Source organism: Camellia sinensis, chromosome 10 (assembly GCF_055761805.1).
Source record: "Camellia sinensis isolate YWXY chromosome 10, ASM5576180v1, whole genome shotgun sequence".
In the NCBI taxonomy this organism is placed as follows: Eukaryota; Viridiplantae; Streptophyta; class Magnoliopsida; order Ericales; family Theaceae; genus Camellia; species Camellia sinensis.
The window spans coordinates 7750281-7771809 of NC_138970.1; the positions used below are offsets into that span (position 1 = coordinate 7750281).

The window sequence follows — 21529 nt, forward strand, 5'->3', positions numbered from 1 at the left end:
GAAAGTTACTATATGGTCCAGATTAAACTTGTAACCAGTATATATCTACAATAAATTTGAATTGCATATTAAATTTTCTGGACAAACTTCAAATTTTTAGGTTTGTAGTATTCTTGGTTCTAAAACATACTAATATATTTTTTGCTTTTGTTTTTGATTTTTTTAAAAAAAAGTACAATAAAAATATGTCTTTTTTTTTTAATTTTTAATTTTTTTTTAATAAAAATAAGAAACAGACGACAAATGTGCATGCCATCTTTGATTTTCCAGATAAGTATCAAGACAAAATCAGCAAATGTGTTTATGTAGTTCTATACCCATGCTTGTATGTTCATCTATTCTATTTACATTTAAGTTGGGGTAATGTCACTTCTTTTTTTTTTTTTTTTTTTTTAAATATTGTCTATCATATTTAGGCCTTGTTTAAGATGATAGGTTTTTAGTCAAAAAGTTATCATACATTGTTATCTCATTTTTTTTTTAATAATTTTTTCTTATATGTTTTTTTTGTGAAAACTCAAAAAATTAAATAAAATAGTCAAATATCAAGCGAGACCTTGATAATTATGACATCCAATAAATTCGTTATCAATTGCCCAACATTCATCAAATCAAATCACATCTCAATTATCAAATTATTTAAAAATATAATTATAAAATTACAAACGTATCGCATTTACACTCACCCATAATATACATATATCCACACATCTATAGGGCAAAAGTCATCGGCCAACGCAAAGAGTTCCTTTCGTCTAAATCTCTCATATCCTATATAGCCGTGTATAGCCCCTTGGCCCATACCTCACAGGAGTCATGTAAAACACTACTAAACTGGACCCCTACCAAAGTACAACCCCGTTCACCACCTTTTTTTTCCTTCTTTCTTTCTTCTATAAATATGCAACACACCATGCATGACAAACTCATACCCTTACAACAATTCATCTTCCAAAACAAGCATATATCTTATTCTATACCATACAATGGCACTACAAAGCATATCTCTATCTATTTCTATATCTATCATCTTTCTCTGTTTGGTTTCAGGTCATTTTACCTCTCTTCATGCGGACCCACATCATAATAATCATGTTCAAGCTTATGGTTATGGGTTTCAAGCAGACCCTTCATATATCAGCACCACCATTGAAGACAAAAATGAATTTGAGAACTCTATCAACCATGAAAATGGTATCTTTGTGGTGAGGAAGTTTGGTAAAGAGGGTAGGGTTTTAGCTTCAGCTAAAACAGTTAGTGTGGATGCTTTTGGAGCTAAAGGTGACGGAAGTGATGCCACTGAGGTACCCTCTTAACACCCAATATTAATTTTAGGGTTTTAGATTTGTTCTTTGCAAAATTATTTTCATTTTAAAGGGTTATGCATGCATGGTTTATGATTTTCTATATGTGGTCATTAGGGTACCAAAATTTTTTGTATTAAAAAAAATACTTATTAAAATGTCAAAAATTTTAATGTATATAGTGTAAATTTAAACTTGATATAATATTGGTGATATTGAATAACTTTGATCTACAAATTTCAAATTTTGATCAATTTTATCAATTTTGTAAATATGAAATAGTGGTCAAAATTTTCATCAATTTTGCAAATATGAAATAGTAGTCAAATGAATTTGAATTGTAGTTGTTTGGCAATAATTTTTTTAGCTTTCGATTGTCTAGATACAAGATAACTCATATCTAATTAGATTGGGTTGGGCACGAGATACAATAGATGATTCACACGAAAAAAAAGAGAAGGAAATTTGCCATATTTTCTAACAATTTTTCTTTCAATTGAATTTTTTAAAAATTGCCTCCCTTTTTTTTTATTTATTATTTTATACGTATTAGGTTTTTCTATACTTGAAAGGTACAAAAAAGTAAAGAAAATTGACTTTTTTGGTGTTTTTTTTGGATTTTTTTATTAACAATTTGGTCCCTTTTTATTTTTATTTTTAATCCTTATGGTCTTCTACTCTGTAAAACCTAAAAGGAGGGGGAAAAAAACTGGCAACATTTTAGAAAAAGTTCACTAAAAATATAAAATAAAAACAACAAAAAGTTTCTTAAATTTTGAAATGCATGTTATTGCATAATGTGAGTTTAACATTCAACTTTGTTTGATAACATTCAACTTGTGTATTCTTCAGGCATTCAAGAAGGCTTGGAGTGAAGCTTGTTCATCCGCAGGTGCTGTTCTTTTGGTTGCCCAGAAAAGTTATCTTCTTAAGCCAATCACCTTCACAGGCCCTTGTAAATCTGTGCTTACAATGCGGGTAAGTTTTATGAGAGAGAGAGAGAGAGAGAGAGAGAGAGAGAGAGAGATATTTGATTACAAATTTATAGCATATCTAAAAATAATAATAACTGTATTATTTTGTATATATGATTATATCAGATTTCTGGAACAATTGAAGCATCTGGTTCTCGAAGCGACTACAACAGCGATAGCAGACACTGGCTTTTGTTTGATAATGTTCAGAACTTAGTAGTTGAAGGTGGTGGAACCATCAATGGCAATGGCATGATATGGTGGCAAAATTCTTGCAAGATCAATAAAGCTCTTGTAAGCCCTTTTTATTAATTAATTACCATTTTCAATTTCTCTCCTCATATTTATGTTTTCCTTCTAAATTTTTTTATATGGGTTTTTATCCCTACGATCAATGATTTACTAATTATTTTTGTATTTTTCATTGATTTGCAGGCTTGCACCAACGCCCCAACGGTATGTTGAATTCAAATCCTCATTAATTAACATATATGGAATAATGTTTTTAACTTATATTCTTTCATTGGATATAAATAAACAAACCATTGTTTTGATTTATATTATAAAAATGTAATAATTTTTGTGTTTATAATTTTTTATGAATATTGCATTTTTTGATTTAGAGTGGAACTGAGCATTTGACTTAGACTCAAATAAGATTAAAGTACTTTTTGCTATTCTAGCCCCTACTACCTTATATATGTGTTGGTCATATTATTTTTATCAATGAATCTTTGTTTTGCCGATAAAAAATATGAAAAAGATTAAAGTACTTGTGTCTAAATAGAGTAATTTTCGTCATCAAAATTGTGAACCTTAGACTCTATTTAGTTTGGTTTTTATAATCTATTTTTAGAAAAAAAAAAAAATCTAAAATTTTAGAAGTTAATTTGGTGAAAAAAGTGAAAAAAATTACTCATCATTTTCATATAATTTTATCTTTTAGGAGAGTAGAAATAATAGTTATTTTTGCTAACTAATTTGGGTTTTCCTTCACTATGCCATCAATTTATTTATATTTTGTTACTTGGAAATTTTGTATATAAACTTCTTTTTCACTAATAAAAAAAAAGTAATGCAAAAAAAAAAAAAAAAACAAATAAAATTTATATACAGAATGATGCAATTGCACTGAGATTTATCCTTTTAGAACAATACTTTCTAATGACTTTAAATTACAAAAATGCCACCATCACATCCTTTTTTATTTTTAAGTAGCTACAAATTTATCTAGTTTGAGAAATGTAGGTGAAAACATCTTCAATTAATCTTGTAATATTGTGAAAATTTTTGTTTTTGGCAGGCATTGACTTTCTACAAGTCAAACAATATCAAAGTGAACAACCTGAAGATAAAAAATGCACAGCAAATTCATGTTTCATTCGAGGGGTGCGTGAATGTTCAAGCATCCAATCTTGTGGTGTCTTCGCCGGAGAAGAGCCCTAACACTGACGGAATTCATGTCACCAACACCCAAAACATCCAGATTTCAAGCTGCATTATAGGCACGGGTATGCATATTTATATCATAATCAAAAAAAAAAAAATATAATAGCACAAAATATCAATGAACTGTGTTGAGAATATAAATAAAAAGTTATATACTCTCTAATAGTTTAAGAGTTTTTTTTTTAAATTTATAAATTTGCTTATTTTTATGATTTGTTTTTTTCTTTAGTAAATTTTATTTTTCAACCTCATGTCAAATTTTGAAAAAAATATGAAAGAAATCAAAAAAGACAAAAATAAAGCTAACTCTTTAAGGGTTTATTATTATTATTATAAAATTCAGCTTATTTTCGTCTTTACTAGGCTTTTTTTAAAAATAATTCAACTTTTATTTTTTTAGTACTTTTTAAAGTTTAGGGTCATCTAGTCTAAAAAGTAAGAATTTTGACTCAAAATTGGGAAAAGTTTATAAATAAGTCAAAAAGATAAATCTCTTAAAAGTCGAGTCAAATAAAGTCTAAGATTTTATATGAGTTGATAATCACTTATTTAATCTATTTATGAGAGAAAGTTTGTTCACAAGTAGAGAACGTGTAGAGATTATAAATAATAAAATTATTGATCTCTTGAATAATAAATGAATTAATGGTTAGCAATTCAACTTTAACTTATACATTTTCATTTTACAAAATTGTAGGTGATGATTGTATATCAATAGTAAGTGGGTCACAGAAGGTGCAGGCCACGGACATAACCTGTGGACCAGGGCATGGAATCAGGTCTCCATTTCAACAGTTGTTCTTGTTTGTTTTTTTTGTTTTTTTTTTTGTTCTATATAATTGAATGCTTTCGTTTTGGAAATAATATCAGTATTGGAGGCTTAGGATCTGGGAAATCAGAAGAACATGTATCAGATGTGGTGGTGAATGGAGCTAAGCTTTCTGGTACTACCAATGGAGTCCGGATCAAGACCTGGCAGGTAGGATTCATTTGGAAAATGATATTTTGCTTTTAGCTAAAATATGAAGTATTTGAAAATAACTTTTTTAATTTTTATAAAAAAAATAGTGTAAAAAGTAGAGAGAATGAGAAAAAATCTTTCACTTTTCTTTTATACTTTTTTAGCTTTTTAATTTTTTAATGATTTCTAAATTTTTTTTTTTACTACAATGCTCAATTTCCAAACGGAACAATAATATGCATGCACTCAATCTTTCAATATTTACACGTTAGCATGCATGCATGCATGTACGTAATGTCAAACTCTCATTTTCATTGTCTCATTTATTTCTAGTTCTAATAAATGGAATAAATTAATGTAGATTTGAGCACTGAAATTTTTGATAGAATTATGGCAGGTTCGATTGGGATTTTTGTTTTTCATCGTTATATATCATATTCATTGCCTCCTTCATACTCAAGATAGGTTCCTGTTTTTGGAAATATATTTTTAAATTTCATTTGCCATGTACCGAGTAATAGAAAATGATTTTAAAAAATAAAAAAAAAGATCATTTATCCTCAAATCTAGCAAATTGCCTCTATTATGAAAGTCCTCTATTGACCATGCATACAATTGAATATATATACTGGCGTGACAAAGTTGTGAGCCAATTATTTCAAACAAAAAATCATCAAAATATTTCTTAATATAAAATGTTTCCATTGTCACATTATTTTTGTGAATAATTCTTTGTAAAAATTTTAGAAAAATAAAATATTTTACATGTTTTAATACGCAGGGGGGATCTGGAAGTGCAAGCAACATTAAATTTCAAAATGTGGAAATGAATAATGTGGCCAACCCCATTATCATAGACCAAAAATACTGTGACCAAGATAAACCATGTGCTGAACAGGTAAAAAGATCATATATTATTGGAATTTCGAATTTTCGACATTGATTCTGTTAGTTCATACTATTATATCAATTGATGATTTATAATAGCATCGCTGATAATACCATTATTTAAATATTCTCTATATACACAAAATCAACTCTTATTTGCCTTCATTTTTCATCACAGAGTTCAGCTGTTCAAGTGAAAAATGTGATGTACCAAAACATCAAAGGAACAAGTGCCTCCAGCGTTGCCATAACATTCGATTGCAGTAAGAACTATCCATGTCAAGGGATTGTGTTGCAAGATGTGAACATCACACCAGGAAAAGCTTCATGCAACAATGTCAAACCCAGTAAAAGCGGAGTTGTTTCGCCACAATGCCCTTAATCAGAAGAAGATATATATATTTTATATAGCAATGCCATATTCATCAGTCATCTAGCAGTATATAATACAATAAAGATGACAATATAAATGTGCTTATTCTTTATTATTAGTTCAAGTTCTTCAAATTCAAAGTGGAATTTGCAGCAATGGATGATGCAAGAAGTCTCATGAGGTAAGAATGGGTCATTAATTTGTTCTATATCCTTTGTTATGCCATAGATAGTGCAATGGTGCAACTTTACATCATCATACGATTATGAAAATTTTTATTCTTAGTTTATTATATAAAATTTATTATCACAATGATGGGATCACATTTATTATCATGATAGTGACATTTAAAAAAAAAAAATTGCAACGTCATTTTGTGTTGATTTTTAATATGATTTTTTTTTATCATAATATTATTGACCAAAACTAAAGTTTATTTTGCATATTTCAATTGTGCACCTTTGCCATTTAATTGATTTGATTCATATCACATTATCTCAAATAACAGTTGTTATATTTCACCAGAATAAACTCTTCACCTTCTACGTGGCTTTTTGTGTGGCATGATCGGTCCTATATTATTTTTTAAGAGAAATGCTACATTTCATTGATTTTTAATTACCTTGTTGTATCACCCCCTGCATGGACTCATAATTTAGAGATAATAATTAAGCAATTAATAAAAGCAAAAAATATGTTGACATATAATTCAAAGATGTAAAAAAAACAAAAAATAAAAAAACGAATGATGTTGATATAGAAGAAATCTGGTTAATCGTACACAAAAATGAGGCATTTGTTGTTTGGATTAAAGTATAGAAAGTAAAATAAAATGCTGAAAATCAAAATAAATATTCATCCGGTGACAGGTATCATTTTCCAAAGAAAATATAAACTTGGAGCAATTGTGTATGAAGTTACTACAACTGTATTTTGTTTAACAAAATTAGATTTGTTGGTTATTATTATTTCAGGTTTCTATGCAATAATGGAGGAGCAGCTGGCTTTATTAATTGTTCATCATGGTGGCTAGAAATTGGCGTACATACTATTGGAATGTAAAAAAAAGTGTTATATATATTTGTTTACTAAAAAACAAGATTGATTGTAATTTCAAATATTAAATAAGCATTGTTGTATGATGAATCCACTTCTCACTCTTTCTAATGAATAATTGTTCCATTGATACAAGTATTTTATGGGACTTCTTTCTTTTAACCCCCAATAAATTTTCAATTATTTTTGGGTAAATTATACTCACCTCCATTGAGATTTTGGAAGAATACAATTAGTCTTACACTTCTAATAGAATTGCACTGACCTCTCTTGTGATATAGTTGAACCGACTGGAACTAATACATATGATAGGTAGACAAAGAAATAAATAAAAATAAACATACATTTTAATTGAAAGTAGATGATAATATTTTTTTTATTTATATGACTAATAAATTATTGAAGAAAAACTAACTGCTATGTGAATTAAATGTCAATTGAAGCCAGCGTAATTTTGTCAAAAATAAAGATAAGTTTTTTTTTTTTTTTGAACAGCAAAAAAGCAACCCTTTATTGATGAAAATTGCCAAACAGGAATTACATCAACAAAAGGAAGAGGAAGTGCAAAAGGCATCAAAGCAAACCGCACGATCCTAACTAGGTTGACACTGCGAGGAAAGCCCTAATCATTTACTAGCACACCTAGGTTGATGAGAGAACAACCAGAAGATACACAGAAAAAAACCAAAACAGTCCACCAACAAAACTCCCCTCTGCATCAGTCCAGCAGACCACTCCAAGAACCACCCACAAACTCCCCTCTGCATCAATCCAGCATTAGTCCATCAGGCCAGCAGACAACTACCACCACCCCCAACATGCACCATCACAGCATCTGGCCTACTCAGTTCGCCCTCATATTCCAACAGATTCCAGTGCATACAGTTCCCAGACCTCACACCAATGCAAAACCAGCAGACCTCACACCAAAGCAACCACACTCCAGAGAAACCAAGGCCAAAACAGAGCAAAATACAGCAAAATACCAAACTCCAGGCCACTGACCAAAGCATACACCTCCCAAACCAAAACTGATGCCTTAGAGTAGAAATACAATCCTGTTGCCGAGAAGAACAAGGAATTGGATGATGGACTGATGCAGCAAGCTTCACAGTGATACAGACCACACTCAAACAAAAACAAAAAATAGCAGCATGAAGGACAGGACAGTAACAGACATCTTTACTCAGCCAATACCCCTACTGCAGAACCTTATCTGTTGCAGGTTGTTCACAATATCAGTTACTGAAAACCCTGAGAAAGAAGAGCCAGCAACTTTGCTCCACATCGCAACTCGCACTTTAATGACCTCACACAGCTCCTCAAAATTTGGATGAATGCTATTAAAAATGCAATCATTTCTCAGTTTCCAGATGAACCAAAGCACAGCTAGAGGCAAGGCCTTTCAGAACACCCTCTCTTGTTTTTTCATCCTTGTACTAGCCCACCATTCTAATAAACAATGTATAGTACCAGGTTGAACCCACAACAACCCCCACCAATTTAGCATATGTGACTAAACCTTCCAAGCAAAAGGGCAATGCAGAAGCACATGATTGACATTCTCCACTCCCACATTGCAGAAAATGCAATTCATATTAGCCTCATTAGAGAGCACTTTAATTTGGTGCAGAAAATTGGAAGTCTCTATCTTCCCATTCCATGCTAACCAGCCAAAGAATTGAGCTCTAGGTGAAGATACATTATTCCATATAAGATCAGTTACCTTACACACTGTGTGTAAGGAATGATCACACCACTCATAAGCGGAGGAAACAGTGAAGTTTCCGGATGGATTTGCTTTCCAATGCAAAGAATCAACCATATTTTCCCTAAGAACTAGAGCATTCATCAGTAGCAGTTTCAATCTATTCAAATCTTTCACCTCCTACTGAAAGAGTGATCTTCTGAAATTAAGGTTCCACTCCATCTCACTATTCCTTCTAAGATGCATCACATTCACAGATTCAAACTTCTCCAGAGACAAGGAATAGAGCCTAGGGAAAGCTTCCATCATGCACACATTATTGCATCATGCACCTCTCCAGAACAGAGTGTTTTTTCCATCCCCAATCACTGGAGCAGAGTTTTCTTTAAAGAATTCCACCAAATCAGGTTTGGTTTGAGCAACATCCAAAATGCCAGCCCACATACATGAGTTCCTAGTGTTATCAACAGGTTCTGGACACCACCCAACACCCACCTGATTGTATTTGTTTTGAATCACCTGTTTCCACAGAGCATTAGGTTCAGCCCCAAACCTCCACCACCATTTCAATAAGAGACAATCATTCATAAGTCTAATCCTTTTTACCCCTAAACCCCCCTGCTGTTTACTTTTTGAAATGACCTGCCATTTGACCAAATGTATTTTCCTTCTAAAGCCATCCCCTCCCCATAGAAAATTAGATTGAATTGACACAAAATCCTTAGCAACCCCTACTAGCATTTTGAACAAAGATAGATAATAAATTGGTAAGCTAGACAATACAGATTTAATCAAAGTCACCCTACCAGCAAAAGAGAGGAATCTTCTCTTGTAAGAAGCAAGTCTTTGTTTGCATTTGGCTAACACTGGCTGCCAGGTTCTTTTCGACCTTGGACTTGCGCCCAGAGGGAGACCTAGGTACTTCAGGGGCAAACTTTGATGTAGACAATTGAGCTTATCAGCAAATTCTTTGGATGCTTCATCTGATAGCCCAACTCGACACGCCACACTCTTGTGGTAGTTAATTTTTAGGCTTGACAACTGTAGACACCCCATTTTTGACCGACCTTAAGACTCAGACGTCACCAATTGAGCGCTCTGTGATATTGCATATTGTGCTCGTTTAGAAGTTTCAGAGCCTCAGCTGCGAGCCGTGCCTCCGAACTTCCGGACTCTTTCGTGCCTTGCCTCGGTTTACGAACCAGGCTATGTTTTCTCTGTTTTCTCTTTCCGAAGGGAAGGAAAGGTCTCGTAGATCATCTCTCAGTTGCCGTAGGCTACGTTTCGTGGTCGTAGGCCATTTTTCCTGTTTGGAGCCCGATTTCTGGTTTTTCGGAGCCAACGGCCGTGTGCCTCGGTTCGGGACTGCCTAACCACCTCCGTTTGCTCCGGTTTTTGGCACACACTTTATTTACTCCCTTTTGAGGGACACTGGGGTCCGAGAGACCAACTTCGTGGTTGAACGCCACCTCCGCGCGTTTCGGTCCTCGAACCTCCGTTTTGCATCCGTTTTGGTTCATTTTTGGTGGAGACCTTATTTCATAGTTAGGAAGCTTGTAGGAGGGTGGGAGGCCAGCAGTTGTTCTGAAAAGCCAACTTTATTTCTTCATCGCTCTCCGACGCCCGTTTTCATCACTTGAAAGCCAATGTTGACCACCCCGGGGCCACTTTCTTAAACCCTAAACCGCATATTTGTGTTGTACACACCTGGGAGGCCACCAATATTTGGTGGCCGACCAGTAATTGTGCCTGACCCTTTTGACCCCCTCTCTCAAAAATGGTCTTTTCTCTCTCCTGGTTCATTTTTTCTGGGTTTCAACCACATAGTTGTGTTGTGCTCATTTGGGATGCCACCTTTCTGGGTAGGTCGACCAGTAATTGTAATTGACCCTTTTGACCCCTGGTCGGCCGACCAGAGGAGGTGGCCGGCCGGCCACCTGAACCTTCTGAACCTGGTCGGCCAGAATCCTCTCACCTGGTTCCTTCCAGCTGTGTATTTTGTTTCCCCCAGACCCTATATCCGAGGGGTGCCCTTTTGGGGGGAAATTTGAATTTGATTTCCCCCCCTTTTCTCCCCTCCTCTCCTCTATAAAAACATCCCCCCAGCTCCATTTTTCAGGGTTACAAAATATGGTCTTGAGCCCTTGCATTCAATCTCTCTCTCTCTCTATTCCAACCCTCAAAACCACCTTGCTCCTACACCATTTCTACATCAACCCATAGCATAAGGCCTCTATCCTCCATTCCAGCAACTTGAGGCTACTTTCCAGAGGTGAAGAGCTCCCAAACTTGGTCCAAGAGTTGCTGGTCCATTGGTCTACAAGGGTGAGTCCCATTTTCCCTCTTTTGTGCCTTATTTTGCTTTGTATCTAAGCCGTACTTGCTTGCATATTTGGGCTCCGACCCAAACTGTAAATAGTCATATTTTGTATCCCTTTTCATGTTTGATTAAGGGTCTTTCTTTGTTTGAAGCCAGCAGTTATCACTTGCCTCTTTAACTCTCTTTTAGGCCTTATTTTTGCATAGTATTTTAGGCCTATTTTTGAGTTGTTTTGGACTCTGCAATAAACTGTAAAATAACTTTTTTTGAGACCCTCTTCAACATTGTTGAAGAGCTCTCCTCTGTTTGAGGCCTCCTGCTATCACTTGCTTCTTTATCTCTCTTTTAGGTCAATTTTTGCATAGTATTTTAGGCCTATTTGTGAGCTGTTTTGGATCTTGACATAAACTGTAAAATATCGTTTTTTGAGTCCCTCTTCAACATTGTTGAAGGGATCTCCTCTGTTTGAGAACAGAAGCTGCCACTTGTCTCTTTACCCCTCTTTTAGCCCTTTTCTTGCATGATAGTTTGGCCTTATTTGTGATTATTTTTGTGGCTTGATGTAAACTTTAAAGTGCCTTATTTTGAGCCCCTATTCAACTTTGTTGAAGGGCTCTTTTCCATTTGGGGCCAGATGCTGTCCCTTTGTGTTTAACCTCTCTTTTAGGGCCATTTTTGCATGATAGATTAGCCCTATTTGTGTTCATCTTTGAGGCTTGTTATAAACTGGAAATATGCATGTTTTGGGACTGTCTTGCATCTGTCTTCATTCTTCATGATAAAATAACGCATGTTTTGTATAGCTATAGGCCAATGCGTATGCCTAGTTTTGTGTTTTGGGGCCATTCCATGCATCGGGTGCCATGTTTCCATGTTTCGGGATCATTTTGCATCACATTTCAGTGCTGAAACTTGCATGTTTGTATGCCATATTTCGTGCCTTGCCATGCCTTGTTATGTGCCTTAGGATCGGTCCTCGGTTTGCGTGCATGTGTGCACGTATTTCGAGTGTCTCATTTTCATCTCATGGCTACTGATGTGAGTGTGGCTGAGGTCCACTCATGTTGGTGTAAGTCCATTGTGCATTGTGTATGCCATTTCATTTCATAGCCTTGTGTATGCTAGGTTGTATGTTAGCGCATTGTGTATGCCATGTTACCTCGTGCATCATGTATGCCATTTCATAGCATTGTGCATGCTAGGTTGCGTATTAGTTGCATTCATGCATGTCATGCATATTACATTGTGTTTGGGATAAGAGTTAGCCTGAGCACGGGAAACGAGGGACGTTTCGTACTTCGAGTGACAGAACGTGTCTCAATTCCCAGTTACCAATACTCCGAATTATCCATGATGGAGTTTAGGTCTTGTTGTGTTTATATGTGCATTCATTTCATATTGAGCCATGCAATTCGACTCCTCGGCCATCATGCATCGATATGCGTGATTGGTGGCACGATGATCAAGGACTACACTTCTTGAAGAGTAGTCATGCATACATATGTGAAAATACTTTGCCATGCCCCTTTGTTGCTCTCTGTTGCAACAAATAAAAAATCAGCAACCTTCCGGAGCCTGGCACGCATCCCAAGAACAATTGCAAACATAGGCAAACCGGGGCATCCCAAGAAATTTTCCGACAAAGGCAACCCGAGCATGCATCATTCATCATCCGGAGCAGATTTGAGGCAGTCCTTGGCTTGCACGCCAATTTATTGCTTTCCTAATTTAATTTGTTAATTAATTAGGGTTTTGTACATTTTGGACTGTAATTATTCATTTGGGACTGTATTATTTATTCGGACGCTCCGAGCGAGGGCACAACTATAATAAGTGTGCGTGTGTGTAATGTATGTCTTCCAACCCCACGTCTTTCTCCTTTTTATTTACCCGCTTATGATGGTTAGATTAGGGCATGTTTCAATTAGCATACAGTATGATAGCATGTTTGCATTCATTCATCTATTTTGCATGCACCGGGCTCGGTGCATCATACTAACTGCATTGTATTTTCAATTTCAAGTTGAATACATGTTAGCTGTAGCATTTCATATGCCATGTTTAGAATAGTCGAGTCTGCTATAGTTGCATTTTTGCATGCGTTGCATTAGGTATTTCTGTATAGTTAGGATCATGCATGAATTTCTAATTAGCTTCTGTTTTGGCTTGGAGTACTCGGTAAGTTTTTATGCTTTAGTATCCTTGCATGTATGTGAGTGACTGCCATGATAGCATGCTTACCATGAGGCTATGTGCTTATGTGATATAACTGCCTGAATGCCTGTGGGTGAAGGTTGGGTTATTTGGATTGGAACAAATCATTTATTGTGAGTTTTAAGCCCACTAGATAGTGGCAAAATCATGTTTTCTAAGCCCACCTGAGGGTGGCAAATCCACGTCTTAGCCTACTTGCGGGTAGCACCATCAAACCATTTTCAAATAAACAAACATGAAACGTTTTGTTCCAATTCAAGCGATCCAGTCTATACTTGTATGCCGTGCGCATCACGTAGTAAATCTAGGCTAATAACCGGAATAAGAACGCATAATGTCCTCAAAAATAGATATCATGGTTAGTAGAGGCCGATCTTTAATCAGGCGAGCGGGGGTGCTCACGAAGTGACCTTCCCCAATCGTACCCAAGTTCCCGAGCCGAGGCAACTTTGGTGATGACGGACACGTGGCCTTAGGCAACGAGTCAGGGTTTCCTAAATTTTCCAAAAATAAAATATTTAGGTGGCGACTCTGTATCTGGAAAAGCAGTCCATGTTTGGCACTTCTTTCAAAATCTGTTTTCTTAAAACGATTTGCCAGATTTAGACTCTTTGGTTCAGATTTAGAACCGCGACAATTTGAGAGTCCAAACTGTAGTGAGCCCAAACGAACAGAACGGGACTCATCCCTCCCAGGGCGTTCGGGGACGTCTACAATTTCTGGCGACTCTGCTGGGGAGTTTGGAGAACTTGACTCGAACTCATGATATCTTGTTTTGACTACACTTGTGAGTTTCTTTGCATTGCATTTGCATTGGTGCGCCTAGGACACCGTGTTTGCCATCTGCTATTCCTGAACGGTTTGCCGGAGGCTTGTCTTGTCAAGGCATAACCATAAGGCTGACCGGTTATGGGCTCTGCCAGTATGGGAACACAAACCCTGGTTTTACCGGGACATCCTTTTCGACCATTCGACCTAGTGCATATTCGGATCCATAGTGACCATTCCAAACTAGGACAGGTTGTTTACCCGATATAGGTTGTTTGAAACCGCTGCGTGTGTAGTGAAACCCTAGCTCCTGACAAAATAGGACAGGGAAAACCCCACCCCAACATAGGGGTGTTTTGGCTCTCACTTATCTGCTATGTGCTTTTAGAGTGCGCCTCTACAGGGAAATGCATGTATCAGTTTATGAGTTTGGACATCAGGCCTGCGGGCATCAGTCAGTGTTTGAGAATCAGTTATCTGCGGGTATCAGATTCAGTCTTTGGGGACAGTGATTCAGGGATAATGATAATGATCAGTGATTGTGGACAGTGTGTGTTCAGCTTATCGACCGTGTGTTGACTATGCCTAGCTGTGTGTTGTGCATTTACTTTAAGTTGATATGCTGTCCGTTTATCTGTTTATTTATTTCCTTATTACTCTATTTATCTTTTACTAGGGCAGTTTTAGCACAATTGCATCCGACCAAGTAGATATTCCCCAAGCACCCTGGACAAGAGGTCGCCGACTCAATCGATCCAAGGATCTGGTTGACGGACAACCAGTGTTTCACTCTCTACCCCAAGTTATCAGACAGAGGCCAAGAAAACGCAGTGTATCCAAGCAGAGGTTGCCAGAGCAGTGGATTACCTCATCAGTAGACAGTCAGATTGAGATCTCGATTGTTGCTATAGAAATAGACCTGCCAATAGTTCAGAAAAATCAGGGCAGTATGGCAACACCGACAGGAGTTGAGGAGATGATGTGTCAGATACAAGAGACCATGAGAGCCATGCAGCAAGATGCTATTCGCCGGGATGAGTTTGCCAAACAACAGGCTGAGATTATGGCCCAGCAAGCAGAATTAATTGCCAGGCTGCAACAACAAAACGGAGCATCTGCTTCACACCCAGTTCCTCCCCCACAGGGAATCCCAGCACCCGAAGAGGCACCAAATGTCCAGGCAGATATGGACATACCAACAGGGCCAGCTCCGTCCCCAATTCTGCCCCAGCTATCTAAGGCACCTACGCCTGTCAATCAACCGGACTCTCCCTTCGAGTTCGAGGTAGACCATACAGCACTTAAATTGAGCAAGCTCGAGAAGCTATTCAAAAAATCCCAGGGGGTAAAGGCTATCCCGGATATCAAGGACGGATATACCGATGTGGCTGTGACGCTACCAGATAGATTTAAAATGCTGCAAATCGATCGCTTCGACGGGTCTGGGGATCCCATGGTCCACCTCCGATTATTCTCAGATATATTACGACCAATGGGCCTAACTAGACCCCATAAGCTTTCACTATTTGGCCGGACCCTGTCGGGTGTAGCCGCTATCTGGTATGCAAAGTTGGAGGATGACGTCAAACGGAGTTGGGATGAAATGGCTAAAGCCTTTGTTGCGCAATACTCTTACAACACCCAAATTGAGATTACAACTCGTGATCTCGAAATAACAAGGCAGGAGCCTAAGGAGAGTTTCTTGGATTTTGTGACCCGGTGGAGGGCGAAGGCCTCGATGATGACTTTAAGGCCCACCGATAAAGACCAGATCAGGATGATTGTGCGCAATCTCCAGCCAAAATTGATGCAAAAGATGATTGTACCCCCCTTCCCCACTTTTTCAGATCTGCACGAGATGAGGGTACAGATTGAAGATGCAATGAAACAAGTTCTGATCGACCAAGATAGGGAGCAACCAAGGAGGACTTTCAACTGTAACAACAATGCAGGTCCGAGTGGCGCTGCAACTACAAGAGCTTCAGAGGTGAGCATGGTCACCCCCATTCCCCCTCCTCTTCCAAGACCCATGTCAGCCACACCCTTCTCCGGTACATCCGGAAGCAACACGCAGACCACCAAATACCAACCCAGAGGCCAAAGAACCTTCACACCCTTATACATGCCCCTGTCCAAAGCTCTAGGGGTATTAATCAGGAAAAAGCATTTGAAGCCCCTGGAGCCGAGGCCACTACCAAATCCACTCCCTCCCTCTCATGACCCAGCAAAATACTGCGCGTATCACCAACAACACGGTCACGACACCGATCGTTGTTTTAGACTGCGTCACGAGATCCAGGATCTTATTGACAAGCAGGTGATTGCACTTCCCGACAAACCCAATGTCACAACCAATCCTCTCCCACTGCATAACCAAGCTCCCCCTCCCAATAGAATCAATTTTATCCAAACTGGGGTCGCATCTTACGATCCTAGTATCTATATTACCCTATCCCACCTACCCAAGTGTAGACACCCCATTTTTGACCGACCTTAAGACTCAGACGTCACCGATTGAGCGCTTGGTGATGCTGCATATTGTGCTCGTTCAGAGATTTCAGAGTCTCGGCTGCGAGCCTTGCCTCGGGACTTCCGGACTCTTTTGTGCTTTGCCTCGGTTTGCGAACCAGGCTCTGTTTTCTCTATTTTCTCTTCCTGAAGGGAGGAAGAGGTCTCGTAGATCATCTCTCAGTGGCCGTAGGCTACGTTTCGTGGTCGTAGGCCATTTTGCCCGTTTGGAGTCCGGTTTCCGGTTTTTCGGAGCCGTTGGCCGTGTGCCTTGGTTCGGGACCGCTTAACCATCTCCGTTTGCTCCGGTTTTTGGCATACATCTTATTTGCTCCCTTTTGAGGGACACTGTGGCTCGAGAAACCAACTTCGTGGTCTAACACCACTCCCGGTGCCTAACAGTCAGTTTTCGGGGCCTCAGGCTGCGCGTTTCGGCCCCCGAACCTTCATTTTGCATCGGTTTTGGTTTGTTTTTGGCAGGGACCTCTGTTTCATTGGTAAGAAGGTCGTAGAAGGGTGGGAGGCCAGCAATTGTTCAGACAACCAATTTTATTCCTCCATCGCCCTCCGTCGCCCGTTTTTCCTCACTTCAAAGCCAATGTTGACCACCCTTAGGCCATTTTCTTGCACCCTAAACCCCATATTTGTGATGTACACATCTGGAAGGCCACCAATATTTGGTGGCCGGCCAGTAATTGCTTTTGAACCCCTTTGAAAAGTGGGTTGTTCTCTCTCCTGGTTCACTATCTCCAGTGTTTGACCACATGATTGTGTTGAGCACACATGGGAGGCCACCAATATGTGGTGGCCGGCCAGCAATTGTTCTTGGACCTTTTGACCCCTAGCCGACCGGCCATGAGAAGTAGCCGACCGGCCACCTGCAACCTGGATAACCAGCCGGCCTTGCTCCTTGCTACAGGTACATTTCAAATATGTACCCCTTTTCTCCCCAGATTTTGTATCCGGGGGGCCAACATTTGGGGGGAAACTTGAATTGTTTTTCGCCTCTATTTTTTCCCCCTTTTCTCCCCCTCTTTTGCCTATAAAACCAGCCTCCCAGCTCTGGTTTAGGGGTTAGAAAATTTGCCTTTGAGCTCCCATATTGTATCTCTCTCCCTCTACACTTCCAAGCTTCAAACCTCTCAAGTCCTACACTCATTTCTTCACCAACCCATAGCCCCACCCTTCCATCCCCATTCCAGTAGCTTAAGGTTGTTCTTTAGAGCCTAGGAGTGCTGCATTTTGGTCCAAAAGGCTGTCAAAGATTAGTCTTCAAGGGTAAGTCCTCTTCTCACCCTTTTGACCCTTTTCTTGGTTCATATTCTAGCTCCTTGTGCTTACTTTTTTGAGCTCTGACCCTAACTGAAAATAGCATTTTTTTGAGCTCTATTTCATGTTTGTTTAAGGGCCTCTCACTGTTTGAGGCTTCCTTGTGGCACTTTCTTCTTTACCTTTCTTTTATGCAATTTCCTTGCATAGTATTTTAGGCCTACGTATAAACTGTTTTGAGGCATGTTGTAAACTGTATAGTGGATTATTTTGATCCCTTCTTCAACATTGTTGAAGGGCTCATCACTATTTGAGGCTTCCAGCTTCCACTTGCTTCATTACCTCTCTTTCGGGGCCATTTTTGCATGCTAGCTTAGCCCCATTTGTGTTCACTGTTTGGCCTTCCTTAAAACTGTAAATATGCTTTTTTTGGGGCTGCCTTGAATCTTTCTTCACATTTCATGTTCAAATAATGCACGCTTTGTATAGCTATAGGTCATTGCGTTTGCCTAGTTTTGCATTTCGGGTCTCATTCCATGCTTCGGGTGCCATGCTTGCATGTTTCGGAGCTGTTTTACATCACTTTTTGCTGCTGAAATTTGCATGCTAGTGTGCCATATTTCATGCCTTGCCATGTCTTGTTAGAGTGACATTCGTGCCTTAGGTTCGGTCCTCGGTTTGCGTGCATGTGTGCACGCATTCCGAGTTGTCTCATTTTCATCTCATGGCCTCCTATGTGAGTGTGGCTAAGGTCCACTTGTGTTAGTATAAGTCCATTATCACATTGTGTATGCCATTTTATTCCATAGCGTTGTGTATGCTAGGTTGTATGTTAGCGCATTGCGTATGCCATGTCATCTCGTGCATCGTGTATGCCATTTTATAACATGTTGCATTTTAGGATGTATCTTAGTTGCATTTCATGCATGTCATGCGTATTGCATTATGTTTGGGATAGGAGTTAGCCCGAGCACGAGAAACGAGGTACGTTTCGTACTCCGAGTGACAGAACGTGTCTCAATTCCCCAATCACTAACACTCTAGATTATCCATGATGGAGTTAGGTTTTAGTTGAGTTTTCATGTGCATTCATTCTATATTGAGTAGTGCAATTTGACTCCTCGGCCATCATGCTTCGGGATGCGTAATTGGTGGCACGAGGATCGAGGCATGCATACATCTGTGAAAATACATTGCTATGCCCCTCTCCTGCTCTCTGTTGCAGCAAATCAAGAATCAGTAGTCTATCGGGGCTTGGCGCGCTTTCCAAGAACCATTGCAAAACAGAGGCTAATTGGGGCATCACAGTGGATTTCCGCGCAAAGGCGACCCGGATATGCATCATTCATCATCTGGAGAAGAGTCAAGACAGTCCCTGGCTTGCATGCCAGTTTATTATTTTTCCTAGTTAATTTGTAAATTAATTAGGAATTTGTACATATTTGGGCTGTATTATTTGGACTGTACTATTTATTCAGACCCTCTATGCGAGGGCAACGTTGTAATAAGTGTGCGTGTGTGTGATGTATGTCTTCCAACCCCACGTCTTTCTCCCTTTTATTTACCAGCTTACAATGGTTAGATTAGGGCATGTTTCAATTAGCATACAGTATGACAGCATGTTTGCATCATTCATCTGTTTTGCACGCACCTGGCTCGGCGCATCATACTAACTGCATCGTATTTTCAATTCCAAGTTGAATACGTGTTAGCTGTAACATTTCATATGCCATGTTTAGAATAGCCAAGCCTGCTATAGTTGCATTTTTGCATGTGTTACATTAGGCATCTTTGTATAGTTAGGATCATGCATGGATTTCTAATTAGCTTATGTTTTGGCTTGGAGTACTCGGTAAGTTTTATGCTTTAGCTTCCTTGCATGCGTGTGAGTGACTGCCATGAATAGCATGCTTACCATGAGGCTATATGCTTATGTGATATAACTGCCTGAATGCCTGTGGGTGAAGGTTGGGTTATTTGAATTGGAACAATTCATCAAATGTGTGTTTTAAGCCCACTAGATAGTGGCAAAATCATGTTTTCTAAGCCCACCCGAGGGTGGCAAATCCACGTCTTAACCTACTTGCGGGTAGCACCATCAAACCATTTTCAAACAAACAAACATGAAATGTTTTGTTCCAACTCAGGCGATCTAGTCTATACTTGTATGCTGTGCGCATCACATAGTAAATCTAGGCTAATAACCGGAATAAGAACACATAATGTTTTCAAAAATAGATATCATGGTTAGTAGAGGCCGATCTTTGATAGGGCGAGCGGGGGTGCTCACGAAGTGACATTCCCCAGTCGTACCCAAGTTCCCGAGCCGAGGCAACTTTGGTGATGACGGACACGTGGCCTTAGGCAAACGAGTCAAGGTTTTCTAAATTTCCCCAAAATAAAACATTTAGGTGGCGACTCTGTATCTGGCAAAACAGTCCATGTTTGGCACTTCTTTCAAAATCTGTTTTCTCAAAACGATTTGCCGGTTGTGGGCTCTACCAGTATGGGAACACAAACCCCGATTTTACCGGGGCACCTTTTTTAACCATTCGACCTAGTGCATATTCGGATCCATAGTGACCATTCCAAGCTAGGACAGGTTGCTTACCCGTTTATAGGTTGTTTGAAACCGCTGCGTGCGTAGTGAAACCCTAGCTCCTGACAAAATAGGACAGGGAAACCCTACCCCAACATAAGGGTGTTTTGGCTCTCACTTACTTGTTATGTGCTTTTAGAGTGCGTCTCTATAGGAATGCATGAATCAGTCTACAAGTTTGGGCATCAGGCCTGCGGGCATCAGTATGTGGGAATCAGTTTTACCCGAGGGTATCAGATTTGAGGCAGAATTTTGGGGACAGAATTCAGTAGAGAGCACACTCATTCAACTAGGCTCATATCTGTTCAAGTGAAATCAGGCTGAGATGCTGCATGTTTTCCCTTTTGCTAGGTAGTCTTGGAACCATAGCTTCAGAAGGCTCCGATATCCCCCGGGTACATTGGATCCGTGTTGATAGACTTTGTCAGGTCGAAAATTCAGTTCAAGGGCAAATCAGTGTTCCTTCGCTGAGGTAAGGCAAAGGAGGGCCAGATAGGGTTCATTTTGTTCATCTGATCCGACAGTCACCAGTCACATGATCAGTAGACCCGTGATGGCACAGGGTTCGGAAGAATTTGTGGCCATGATAGCAGTGTTAAATCAGGGAACTGCAATGCAGGATAAGACCAGTGCTGAAACGCAACGCCCATCTGGGGCATCTGTTTTGTATCCAGCTTTGGGACCCCAGCCAAACTTGGACCCACTTCTACCAGCTGAAGATTTGCAGGGTCCAGATCCCCGAGAAAGGTTGACTCAAGCTCGAGTTTCCACAACCCTGGTGCAGCCTACTGAGAGGCTTCGTCTCTCCGATGCTAATGAATTTAATCCGACTGCAGTGAAAATTGTGGACCTTGAGAAGCAATTCAAAAGGACGCAGGGCCTTAACTCCATTCACGACATTGACGATTGGTCCGCCGAGGTTGCCGTAAGGCTCCCGGTCGAGAGTACCATTGCTGGCGGTAGCACTATTTCCAAACCTGCTAAAGTCAGCACAATCGCCATAGCCGACCCTTTTGCCAAGGCCAGCCTACAAATAGCCAACCCAGCCCGAGCTCAGGGTAGATTTTTCACCCCCCTCCATATGAGCCTAACCAGCGCATTCAAAGTTCTGATGGAAAGAAGGCATCTCAAACCCCTT

The 21529-nt window shown here is 39.2% G+C and overlaps 1 protein-coding gene across 1 annotated transcript; it reads left to right on the plus strand.

Annotated features, from left to right (window-relative positions):
• Positions 1-865: 865 nt before the first annotated feature.
• LOC114320480 (polygalacturonase-like) lies at positions 866-7167 on the plus strand. The gene is made up of 10 exons (XM_028267540.2): positions 866-1304; positions 2157-2282; positions 2405-2572; positions 2714-2734; positions 3582-3789; positions 4425-4506; positions 4598-4706; positions 5470-5586; positions 5755-6130; positions 6924-7167. The coding sequence occupies exons 1-9, from the start codon at positions 918-920 to the stop codon at positions 5956-5958; spliced, it is 1422 nt and encodes a 473-aa protein (XP_028123341.2). The 5' UTR covers positions 866-917; the 3' UTR covers positions 5959-6130; positions 6924-7167.
• The last annotated feature ends 14362 nt before the right edge of the window (positions 7168-21529 follow it).

Excerpts from the sequence above, each read along its gene's own strand:
- LOC114320480 (XM_028267540.2), top strand. The coding sequence starts at position 918 with ATGACAAACTCATACCCTTACAACAATTCATCTTCCAAAACAAGCATA. Across the intron at positions 4,507-4,597 it reads GGACCAGGGCATGGAATCAG|TATTGGAGGCTTAGGATCTG; the intron begins GTCTCCATTTCA and ends AAATAATATCAG. Across the intron at positions 5,587-5,754 it reads ATAAACCATGTGCTGAACAG|AGTTCAGCTGTTCAAGTGAA; the intron begins GTAAAAAGATCA and ends TTTTCATCACAG.